This window comes from Barbatula barbatula, assembly GCF_947034865.1.
Source record: "Barbatula barbatula genome assembly, chromosome: 10".
Classification (NCBI taxonomy): domain Eukaryota; kingdom Metazoa; phylum Chordata; class Actinopteri; order Cypriniformes; family Nemacheilidae; genus Barbatula; species Barbatula barbatula.
Genome location: NC_136773.1, coordinates 18,476,750 through 18,489,266, shown reverse-complemented (window position 1 = coordinate 18,489,266; position 12,517 = coordinate 18,476,750). Strand labels below are relative to the sequence as shown.

The window sequence follows — 12,517 nt, the reverse complement described above, 5'->3', positions numbered from 1 at the left end:
ACAAGAGTTGTGCTTGATAATAGTTTTTATTTTTTGCAGTTTTTGTATATTTATTTCAGCTTCCACATATTTTCAAACAGCAATTCCGACCCAAGCATGCATACATGAAACCACACCCTTAACTCTTTCATACTTATCAGGTGTGCAAGTTCAAGTACACCAGTCTATTATGCAACAAAAATAAAGCTCCACCCCTTTAGCCACCCACAGGCTCTAGACAATCTAGACAGGTTTAAGGCCCTGTTTCTGTCTGTCTATTATATGCAAAACATTTATCAAAACGATCTAATCCATTATTAAAGTGGCACACCCAAATACTCCCTCTTATAAAAGGTAACGATTGTTTATGATCCCTTAAAAAAAGACAAACTCCAAACGTAATTTTCAAAACCATGCAAACCAATACAACAATTCACCATTTAAAAAAAAATTGATTCATAATATAAAGTGGATAGGCTATATATATCCGTCACCTATAAAGGTTTATTAATTCAGTATTACAACTGATAGATCTGTCATTTATTAGGCACAAAGTCTGCTCCATGGCTTGTTACCAAGCAGGGAATGTGCAGAGTACGCCGCGCCTCGATGGTGGATGTTGTCTGCTACAATACATCTTCTGAAGCAACACAGTTTCAACTCTCACATGATGTGTGGGCTACTTGTTAAGACCCACGGTGTACCCTATCTATCACCTTGCTATCTTTACGGGGCTGTGGTAGCCTCAGATTCTGACTTTACAGCGTCCACCAGGAAGCTGAGCTCATTGCACAAGGTCTCATGCCGATAGGCCATACGGATCTGTGCCACATTTGTCCGGCGGATATCATTTCCTTCCGGTCCGTCCTCTAAATAATTCTCCCCCAGGAAGTGCTTCTTCTCCTGCAAGGCAAAATCGACTTGTCAGTTACAATAAACATGGCTTTCAATAATAAAAAGAAAACAAAGAGGCGCAGTTACGTTTATGTACCTGATGAGACAGACCACTTTGAAGGACGCTGTTTCTGGCGATCTCACACACATCACATGTGCTCAGCTTCCACAATTGTGCTGCTATGGCATATTCCTCCATTAGGGCCTCCTATAGGTACACAAAAAACACATTATCCGACTGCTCTGCCGAAATGAGTTAAAGGGACAGTTCACACTAAATTCAAAATTCTGTCATTATTTACTCACTCTCAAGTTCTTCCAAATCTGTATAAAGTACTTTGTTCCGATGAACACAGAGAAAGATCTTTGGAATGCTTGTAACCGAACAGTTCTTGGCCACCATTGACAACCATCGTCGACAATGATAGTCATAAGTGCCCCAGAACTGTTTGCTTTCCTGCATTCTTCAAAATATCTTATTTTGTGATCAACAGAACAAAGACATTTGTAAAAAACTACTTGAGGGTGAGTAAACGAAGACCGAAATTTCCTTTTTGGGTGAACTGTTCCTTTAATGAAAAAACGTATGCAGGGTCGCTTCTGTAAAATATTTGTTGCTGTGTTCACTCAGCTACCTTTGTGTAGTGGAACTGCATTGGGTCGTCGGTGGAGAGAGACACACACAGACCCTTGTGCAAAAACTCCCTCAGGGGATTCTTAGAATACTCCAGGAATAGACTGTTGTTACTGAGCGGGGACATGGCGATTGGCACCTGGGCCAAGTAATACAGGTATTGCAGCACAGGACTCTGTTTGGAGACATTTAATAAACAAAAAAACATGAAACAAATGAAGGTCCTTAGACTCTGAGGAAATGTGAATTGTGCACACATGACAGCAGTTATCAGACAGCTACAAGGTTTATTTCACGACTTCACCTATTAAAGTGGGACGGATAGTATGCGTATTTGGCGTGCTGTCGCGGGGAACGGGCTACGAGATCGGGTGGAAACCTTATCTGCCCGTACCCAGTGAAAATGTAGAGAAAATGAAGGTAGGACAGGATGATAGGATGTTTGTTGTGATTGTTTGTAGAAAGCCAGCCGGGTTAATTCTCCTCCGGAACGTTGTTAATAAAACTCTCTCAAATATATATAAATTGCACGTGTGGTTTAATGTGTTTACAGCTGGTCTTAAACACTGACCTTCTTCAGGTTGAGTCCGTGAGAGATGTTGTCAGCAGTGAGGAAGGCAGACACCAGATGGGTGATCGATCCTGCCTCACCACAATGAGGTCTGAACTGGAAAGTATTAAGACCACGTTCTCTACAAAATAGCAAACATTCACATGGTTTGACAGTTTAATCATAATACCCTCGGTTGTAGGCTTTGGGTTAAAGAAAATAGTACGTTTTGTGATGATAAGAACGTTATCAATTAAATCAGAGGAGGATTTTTATAGTGACCTACTTGCGTAAGTTGTTGAGGACCATGATGTTGGCATACATGTGAAACAGGTAATAGGTGTAGGGTGGGTTTTCCTCTCTAGTCCATTCTTCAGGTTTTGGACTGTTGTAGGTGAACATGTGATCGCTGTGTTTGGATTCATCATCCACACTGTCGAACCCTGTCACCTGCAGGAAAATGTTCAAAACGTTATTTAAATGAACACACACCCTTTTGCCATAAAGCCTTTAGGTTTCCACATTGTACTGCAATTAGATTAGGGTTTCAACGTTTTATTTACAAAAAAGATCAGGCTTTTACAATATTTTCTTATATTTTCTTACATTTTTCCTAAAATATTTTTATTTCTTTATGGATCATTTCTCATGTTCAGCCATCTGTGATCAAGCAAATTGTTCATATGGGTGTTGTCTTTGATTCTACTTAAAGCCGGTTACTCAAATAAAAGCTTTTAATGGCACTGTTGATGAACAGATTAATAGATGTTAAATTCTGTTAAATCTGCTCTGACTGGTCTTGCCAACTTACTGCTTGCCAAAACTGTTGTTGTACTGCACTTACGTGTTTTAGGAAGACGTGCGTATCTTTGTTGTCCTGAGGGTTAACGGTGGCTTGAAATAGTGGAAGGAAGATGTTCTCTAGCATCTTGGCAAAGTTAGGAATCAGGTTCTTTGCTCTGAAAATGTCACTGAAAGGCAAAACACAAAGAAGTCAAGAACATTGTAGCATTTTGTATTACTGGATATAAGTAAGAGTAACATAATGTTTGACCAGATGGAACAACAGAAGATACTGTGAAGAACATTGGTAACAACATTGGCACCAATTGACCTCCATTGTATGGACCGGAAACCATGAAGACATTTGTCAAATTTGAGTTATGCATCCCCAAAACAGTTCCAACAGGGCCGTTCCCAAGCATGAGGCCCTACCTGGCTGGCACATTTCTGTCCTAATATCAAATCTTGTATATGATATGTAAGTGCTGATAGCGAGTAAACATATCCTGTATCAGAGAACTAAATACAGAAAACAAAATGCACGTTTTTACATTTTTTAGATCACGCATACTCTCGCTTGTTTTTGTGAAGGATCAGACATTTTTGCAGCTCACTCTTTCCACAAAGTAGACCACTCGTCCTACTCTGCTGTCCAAAGCAGTGTGAAAAACACTTTATATTTATGTATAACATACATAGCTGAGATAATTATTTAGAATAAACTCATGCTACTAAAAAACAACTAAAACACTTAAATAAACTCAAGATTTCTACTAGATTTATTTTACATTTCTTTTTTACATTTTCCCTAGAGGGCGGGGCCTGGTGCACCAGTTGCACTGCCCAAAAATTCTGAATTTATGGTATGTTGACTTCATGAATACAGGAACTTACTAGATTCTGGGTACTTGTATGATCCATCTCATGTTAGGTGAGTGCAACTTATGGTTAATAAACCATTTAGACAAGCTCCCCCACTCTTCAGGAGATCGGCCATATATGGAGAGACGGGGTTCTGCATGTTGGTATTTGCTCTCCTCCAAATCATGAGCAACCTCCTGCACAGAATAATGACCATCTGATGTCAGGCCATTTCGCTTGCTGAACAGATTTCATATGCTCACTAATACAATGTACAGTATGTTTTGGTTTATGCTACTTCTTACTTTGATGAGGCGTGCAAAATATTCTCCACCAATGTAGTTATCACCTTTGAGGTAGATTTCTCTGAGCTCATTTGCACCCACTGGGTTGTATTTGGAATTAAACTTGTCAAACCGGTGAAACGTGTGTCTGCCCTGAAACAAACAATTGTGCATTTTTTGTTTGCTGTGTGATCTGATAACTAATTTATGCCTCAAGTATATTTCAGGGTTTTTTCTGTAAAACGTACAGCGTGTACATCCAGCGAGTCCACTGTCAGGTTATACGGGTCCATTTTCAGACTGTCAAACACTTGCTTGAGGGTCATCTTCTTTCCATTCTTCTCCATCACCACCCGCTCCGCGTCTGTTTTATAAGTGTCCTTGATAAACTTCAGAAGGTGTTTCTGGTTCATGCAGGCAGCGGCATGAATGTGGGTATCAACCTGAATGTTCATAAATACGTGAAAACTAGTGGTCCTCTGAACACAAAATCAACATTGACACCAATTGAAGACTGTCAGAAATACCTTTCTGACATTGTAGAAATCTCTGTGAGGAACGCCTTTCAGTTCCTTTAACTCTGCCATCTCATTCAGCATTTCATGAAGGTAGAACTTGGACATCAGGAAGTTAAGCCTTCTGTGACAATATGTCTTCCTATAAAGAGAAAAAAGTAATGTCTTGTCGCATTATTATCTGCATAGGTGAACTTGTGAATGCAAATCTTTTTGTTTTTTCGTGAATACCTTTAATTTTGATGGTTATCCCTTCAAACATTAAAACACTTATCCACAATGACAACAATTTTTTTAAAGTCAACTCACGTTGGCCCATCTGCGATCATGGCGAGGACGTGGCTCATGTCGATAGCAAAGGTTTCCAGATCAGGATATGGCAAACTTCGCGGCTGGGTCTGTTTTAAAGCATCTTCATCGTCGTAGACATGTACGATTCCATCCTTCATCTTTAGGATGTAGTTCAGATTCTGTGGTATGTCTTCCTTACTGTAAGGATCCTCTCCCTCACTCGGACAGGGGCAGATATCTGTTGCCACGGTTTAAAACAGCTGTTGATTCCCTGATTATTTTTTATATCCTGATATGAACAGAAACATGGCTGGACCTTCACACTGTGTCTACAGCGGGCGCGACGGCACACGACACTCGCATGACCCAAATCCAGTGTGGATTTTCAGAAAAATTATGATGGGTTCTAATGCGTTCTATTATCTCTTGTCGCATCGCACCAGGCCCAGGATAGAAACGGTGTTACAGTATTACCTTCCCAACCCAAATAATCACCATACAAGAGTTTCAAGCTCTTAAGTCAATAAAACTACCTAAAATAAATACAACATAGTAACCCAGTAAACTCCTGCCTGTGTGGGAACATGACCCGAATTAACCACCCCTGACCTAAAAGTAATCTGTAATCTGACAAGTTTATGACTCACAGAGGTTGGCATTATTATTCTTTTAAAAGTGCATGATGCCAAAATGACTTACCTGGCAGCACTTCATCCTCTTCACTCCATTTCTCATTATTGGCACTCCTCAGAAATCTGCCGATGGTTCTAGGAATGCGGTGATACGCCAGCCGTGAGTATTTCTCTCTGATGAAGAGTGCTTTCAGCAGAGTTTTAGCTGCTTGCTCATAGTCCTCCACTGTTATCTGGTATAATCACAGATTTATTTATTAGTGGAAGTGCATTTATGGAAATTAATCTTTTTCAGGCAGAACAAAAATGCATGAACAATGTTACATATAATTGAATTTTAATGTATTGATTCATTATAAATGATAAGGTTAACATTTTAGCGCTGTACACAGTACATTCAGGCTTCTTCATGATTATTGCAACACTGATCATTGTATCATAGTAGCAGACAATGCTCTTTGTTACATTTGGGTTAATGTTCTACCGTATTCAAAGTATTCCTCTCTGAAACTTCACCTGATCTCTACTGGTCATGCAAGTGCCACAGTAACTGTTTGAACCAATGGTTAGGTCCATTCATATCCAGAACAAAAATATATTAAAAACTATACACATTGGTTATACCCAGAATATTAGTCCCAACAAATGATAACGTTTGTCTTAGGCATTCTGACTTTTCATATTTGAAATACACAACCCATTTGGATTCTGATTGGCTGTCAACGTTTTACTGTTCATTAGCTGGAAAATGAAACCTCTCTGAAAGTGATGCCAAAAATATTGTTCCTCTGTATTTTTATAATAGTGGTGTGGACTGATCTGCCTTAATAACTTTGATAGAGGAATTTGAGCAACCTCAAAACCTTCTATTCTCTGTGTCCTTTAATTAAAAGGATAATTAAGAGAAAATTACCCTTGTCATTTTCCAAACTCGTATGACTTGTTTTCTTATGTGGAACATGATGTTTTTTCAAAGTGCACACTGTGTGCTACAGTCCCTTGTATTGTATGGAATAGTGTCAACATTCTTAAACCTTCTTTTGTTCCACAGAAGAAAGAAAGTCACACAGGTGTGAACAACGGATTTTTGTAGGTAAAATATCCCTTTAAAAAACCTCCTCCTGAATTCAAGTGCTAATTAATGTTAAACCCTGCTTGTTTCTTCTCCTACCCCTGCACAGTAGTCTCCACTGATAGTGACCCTCTGGTATTCTGGGATGTCGAAAGCTACAGTCTCTGCATCCGTGATAGGGGTCAGCAGAGGTGAGATGATAGACATTGCCCATTCAGAGGCGTTGGGAATCTGCAAGGACATCGAGTGTGAGCGTATCAGCTTGAAACTCTGCTTCCTTGAACGGGGCATAAAGAACAAGTAATGCATATTGAGTATCACACTGGCACCGGTTCGGCAAACTGCATCACATTTGCATCCACTAACCTCTTGATAGACTCCACTGAATTTTGCTCGGCCATCTCTTTGCGTATTTCCCATTCCTTTGCTTGTTGCAGGCCGATGGGACAGTCCTCAGGAACGGTGAACATGGACAAGGAAGTTTTTCTGTCTTCTTCCTTCAGAGCTGAGGCATACACCTTCTCTGCCATGAGACGCACCTTCTCGTCCACCTCGTGGAGCGAGATTTTGGTGAACTGACGCTGCATTTCTGGGGTGAAGGAGTGATGCTGTTATTAAGATTAATTTCAAGATGTTGGTGCTTTATCTGTGTTACTCATAACCTTGTTGTAAACAGCTGTACCCACATCCAAAATATGCAAAGAGATTTAATTATTCTGGGCAGCAACACAATCCATCATCTCAATTCACGCATTGTTTGTTACAGTCAAACAATTTATGAATTGTCATAAATCTAAAAACATTACTGATGGTCATAAAATACGGTCCAAAGACCAAACTGTGCAGAGCAGCTGAGGTAAGTCATGTTAGTTGTGCAACCTCACTGTACAAATCAAGGCTGTAAACATGTCCTCAAGTATCCGTCCACACGACTCAGGTATCTGTCTGCATCTCATGCCCGTGTCGGAATTGGGTCTCTGTGCTATGTGTGAATTAGACCAGCTGAGGTCATTCAGTGAATTCCCAAAGGGATCACTGAATGACCTCAGCTGGTCTAGTTTTTTTTGTGTAGAGTAACTGAATTTTCTAAGAAGGGAATCAAATGCTGTTTTAAGATCACGAATAAGGAGGAACTGACTCATTAGACATTATTCACAAAAAAACCAATGCAACATTTACTATATTTGCATTAAAGGGATAGTTCACCTAAAACTGAAAGTTCACCCTCTTGTTGTTTTAAACCAACTTTCTTTCTTTCGTAGAACACAAAAGAAAATATTCCAAAGAATTTTAGTAGCCGAACAATGGCAGTACTCAGTCACAGCTATTGTATAAAACAATGAAAGTCAATGATGACAGAATTTTAGTTTTTCGATGAACTATACCTTTAATGTTCGAGCTGAATTTGACAACAAATACAATGGAAATATTGTATTGAAAAATAATTGTTCTTTGTAAACCAGGACAAAGCAGAAGTTCATTACAACAAACATGCTTAACATTTAGCAAGTTGAAATGTAATATTTAGCTCTGATCTTTCAGTTCAAAAGATCCCACGTTCTGTTATCTATACTTCATCATCGGGGCGGTATGACTATTCTCACATATCACCAACAAGGCGATTGTTGAATGCATGAATTGCAGTGACAGTTAAATGCACCAGATGAGCTTTCCTGTAGCTCCGTGGTTAGAGCATGGCGCTTGCAACGCTAAGGAATGCACATACTTTGAAACAAATGTGTAGTATAACGCAATGTAATTCGCTTTGGATTAAAGCGTCTGCCAAATGCATAAATGTAAATGTTTAATAAAACCAACATTACCACCCACCCACATTCTCACAAACAGACCATCTGGGCCATCAAAACCACATTTCAATCTTGTACAGGTCTACATATAGCTTTACCCACATGTATTTCCTATATGTCAGAGGATGTTTAGATGAGGCTTAATAGGTCAGACTCTATCTTATAAACATCTTTCAAAAGCAGACAGATGCGCAAAGTCAAATTCAAGTATGACTGGCCTCCACGCCTGTTGACATGTAACTGGATATACCACAACAGTCTGAAGCACTTCAATATAGATTGACAAGCCAGTCTGACGGATGAATCGGGGTTGCTCTTAGCCCCGCCCATCTATGAAGCCTAGATTCCAGAAGTCTCTCACTGCGATCTCAGAACATCTGTGTCCTACGCTTGGATCTGAACAAAAACATCGGGCAACGGCTGCCTCCCAACTCAATAGATGGGAATCTAGACTTTGTTTTGTTTATGTTATACAAAATCTTGGAACAAAATCAAAATGCATTCATGTGTTATTGAATAATATTTAATGTAGCGTCAGGTTTAGATAAAAGTTATATTATCATTTATTCATATCATTTCAAACCTGTGCGACTTTGTTTATTCTGCAGTACACAAAGGCAGATATTTAGAAAAACGTAACCAAAACACATTGGCCTCCAATGACTTGCCATTATGTTCATATAAGTTTTCAAGGACATGAGAGTGAATAAATGATGGCAGAATTTTAATTTCGGGTGAATAAAACCTTATCATCCATGCTAATTGTAGTCTGTCTGTCATTAGGAATCATGACCCGAGCGTTCCAAATATTCAGTTTTAATATCCAGTCTTTTGACAGTCACTGACCCCTCAATCCAAATACCTTGAGAAACCCCATTTTACACAATGTCACAACATATACTTTCTCTCTCTTACCTTCAGCAGCTATTTTTGGCATGGTTCTGTTTTTCTGGATCTCTGTGAATCAACTATTGATTTTCTATGGCTTCAGAGCTGTGCTGTGATCACGTCTACGTCGTGCTTGTCTGTGAGGCGGCCTTAGTATTTTTTAGCCTTGAGTTATCTTCTCTCGCCCTATTTAAAGGTTCTGACATCATTAGGTCAGCACATAACAGAGAGCCCTGACAGGCAGTTATCTGGGGGATCGAGAACTGTACCAGAGACCCTTCGAGATGCTCTGGAGTGAGCAAGCTTTCTGGATGAGGTGCTCATGTTTCCTGACCCTGTGTGGGGTTGACAGTGTCTTGGCATCACTCATGTTCTAATAACACCACAGCCAGCGTACTCTGTGACTAAGCATTTACAGTTCCTAATACCTGCCACTGTGTGCTACATTCAACATTAAATATTTCATGATTCTTTTCAGCGTGTAGATGCAGTATTATGTGTGGTATTACTGCGGTATGTTTTTTGTAAGGGTATTCGGCACACTGGCAATATTTCATGTACTTTTAGTATGTATGTATAGTTCTTGGTTTTTAAACAAGGCCTCAGGTAACCCAAATCCCAGGCTACTCCTTTCTAAGTCAACATAATTCCTGCATACAGCGTGTGCAAACTCATGAAGTCTCTGGAAAGTACACACTGACTCTCATGCATTGCACAATACCCACAGGAATAATCTGATATCATAATATAATGTTTTTGCCATGACCATATCGCCATGGCTGAAGTTACACTCACCTCATGTTTGCATGACATCTTAAAGAGTATGAAAGAGCCCAAAGCGTTACACGACTTAAAATAAATAAGCCCATCTTACCAGAGCTTTTTTTATGTTAACAGAGCAGCTTTAAAGAAATACCTCACTGCTATGGGTGACAATGCCTCAGGACACATCAACAGCCTTGACGTTCACACATAAAGTGTTTGCTAAAGCAACTACATTACAGAGAAGAAAATTCACTCATCATAGAGGAATTCCAAAAAGAGAGATTATTGGTTTACCTGTGCTTTAAGAAGGGAACGTCTATGGGGTTACGGAATGAAAATCTTTTCCGACCTCTTCCCTGTTTGCAGGAAAACAATCGAAAGAAGCTCCACCCAACGCTGGCTCTACACCTGCCCTTCCTACAAAGCATAACACTTCCACCCCTTTCCTCAAATTTCTCTTTGTCCATAAAGAGTAACTCGCTCTTTCTTCTCATCATCTAAATATTTACATTCAGGTCCAGCCCCCTTTTGTCACATACAGTATACTAGACCTTTTGTTCTGTTGCGTTAGATTAAATATTTAATTAAAAATAGATTAGATCATTAAAATAAACATGCAAACCAACACTGGGTGTTGAATTGCATGATTTACATAAATGTAACTGATATATTTTCATTTTAATATGCATAACTACTTATATGCATCACCAACTGCCACAACTGTCTTCTAAACTTTCTTGAGGAAGTCAAAACATTTTTGAAGACAGAACTCGCAAAATCAGGAAACAAAGTTTTTGGTGTTTAATGTCACTCTTCACTTTCATCTAGACTTTATTTTAGAGTTTATTTTTAGAAATGTGCACCGCTCTTTTAAGAGCACGATATGACACAGTTGCAAAGAATGTAAAGTGCTCTCTCATGCTATGCTTTTAACCTACTTTGACTAAGCAAGGCTATAACAGACAATTTGTCTACATGTCACATTTGTAAACATTTATCTTTGTAATCTGGTCAAGTGGACATTCAACTACACATTCGTCTTGTACGTTGTCGTTTTAAAAAGAGAAGTGACAAACTGACATGACACAGCTGAGTTCTGCAAATCACCATGAAATGAACTGGTGAAAACACCGTGCTAGACTTACCCCTCCCCAAGGTGGGTGTTGATTGTTGCTTAGACAAGGGGGCTTTCTTCATTTTTGTGTAGATATAATACGATGATACCTAGAAAGCTCCACCTGAAAAAGTACAGTAAGTCTAGTAAAGCAGACATCACTATGAGTAAATGTTTGTAAATCTGTCCAGATATTGATTTATAAGACTCGAGCTAGCAGCATGGACTATTTACCTCTTTTAGTGTGCTGATAAAAACTAACTGCCAAAAAACAGGAAAAGGAAATTCTTGAGTACTGACAATGATCACATACACAGATGACATATTTCCTGGTGTGCTTTCTGAATATCCCGAGTATTGTTTTACAGCATATGCATGCTGAATTGTTCCTTGTGTTTTTCTAACATTGAAAAGATTTACACGAAAGAAACTCAATGTTTTTATTTGTCATGTTGGCTTATCTTCAAGCACACAAACTCTACGTTCAAACACTACTTTTCAAAAAGGAAATGCTGCGAAGTTAATGTAACACTACATCTCTATTCCATTCAATACGTTTCAACAGGAAAGATCAACTTTATACAATACAGGCTGCATGTAAACAATGTACACTGATCAAGACAGGACAAAAAGTAGTAGGGGATGAAGGCATAAGCCACGCAACAGGTTGAGACCTGCATGAGATGCCTGAATGTAGCAACTGTGGTCAAAAAACAGCCAACGCATTAGCAAACTGGGTTTTAAAGTTATAATAACTTACTCACCTCTGTAGACCGTTTCTCCGCAGTCTTCCCTTTCTTTTTACTGTATGCCCGTCCCCTGAGAGACACTGTGTAAGTGGTGCAGCTCTCTGGGTGTGAAATCTGTCTCAAGGTTCTACAAGCTGCAACTACAAGATAAAACTGTCACAACACTTAACCCTTTCCGTGTTGGTGGCAGGGAGGTAGAGACCACTAGAGAGCGTTGCATAGCTGTGTGAGTCAGATTTTGTGGTCCGTGTTCCATTAAGATTCATTATTGAATTTGAATTGAATTTAGTCAAGTTACACTAGCGTATAGATGGCATCAAATCCACAACACCCAAATTAAGATTTCACGGCCCTTAAAAATTCTTTTGGTTTATATTGACATTTTAATTTAGCACATGCTTTTTGTCCAAAGCAACTAGGGCATTTTGTCTAAAATCAGTTTTTGTTGTATTTGTAGTAAAGCCACAGCAACCTCAAACTTGACATGATATAAAACAATTGCAATACAAAAAACATTCTACACTTTCACTATAAAAACAAGTTTTATGTTATCACAGTATATTGTATGATATCTCTCTGGAACTTTAACTGGTTTGCTTATTGTTTACCTTCTATAGTTTAGCACATGTCTTCATTATTGACACGACTTTGGCAGACCCCTAGTGGCGTGAAAAGGTAAGATTTATTACTGTGATCTC

General features: G+C 39.1%; 1 protein-coding gene across 3 annotated transcripts; it reads right to left on the bottom strand.

Annotated features, from left to right (window-relative positions):
* Positions 1 to 7: 7 nt before the first annotated feature.
* Positions 8 to 11,965, bottom strand: ampd3b (adenosine monophosphate deaminase 3b). 3 transcript variants are annotated; one of them, XM_079465525.1, is made up of 17 exons: positions 11,835 to 11,965; positions 11,305 to 11,331; positions 11,102 to 11,194; positions 6,862 to 7,084; positions 6,595 to 6,772; positions 5,491 to 5,656; positions 4,810 to 5,029; positions 4,513 to 4,642; positions 4,234 to 4,428; positions 4,007 to 4,138; positions 3,735 to 3,898; positions 2,902 to 3,028; positions 2,344 to 2,507; positions 2,079 to 2,199; positions 1,509 to 1,682; positions 971 to 1,081; positions 8 to 882 (listed from the first exon to the last, which is right to left on the bottom strand). In XM_079465525.1, exons 3-17 carry the CDS (start codon positions 11,151 to 11,153, stop codon positions 706 to 708), a joined length of 2,334 nt encoding a protein of 777 aa, XP_079321651.1. In that variant the 5' UTR covers positions 11,154 to 11,194; positions 11,305 to 11,331; positions 11,835 to 11,965; the 3' UTR covers positions 8 to 705. The 3 variants fall into 3 exon arrangements, with proteins under 3 accessions (XP_079321651.1, XP_079321650.1, XP_079321652.1); XM_079465524.1 differs by lacking the exon at positions 11,305 to 11,331 and having other exon boundaries at positions 11,835 to 11,963; XM_079465526.1 differs by lacking the exon at positions 11,305 to 11,331 and having other exon boundaries at positions 10,251 to 11,194; positions 11,835 to 11,880.
* Between the last annotated feature and the right edge of the window lie 552 nt (positions 11,966 to 12,517).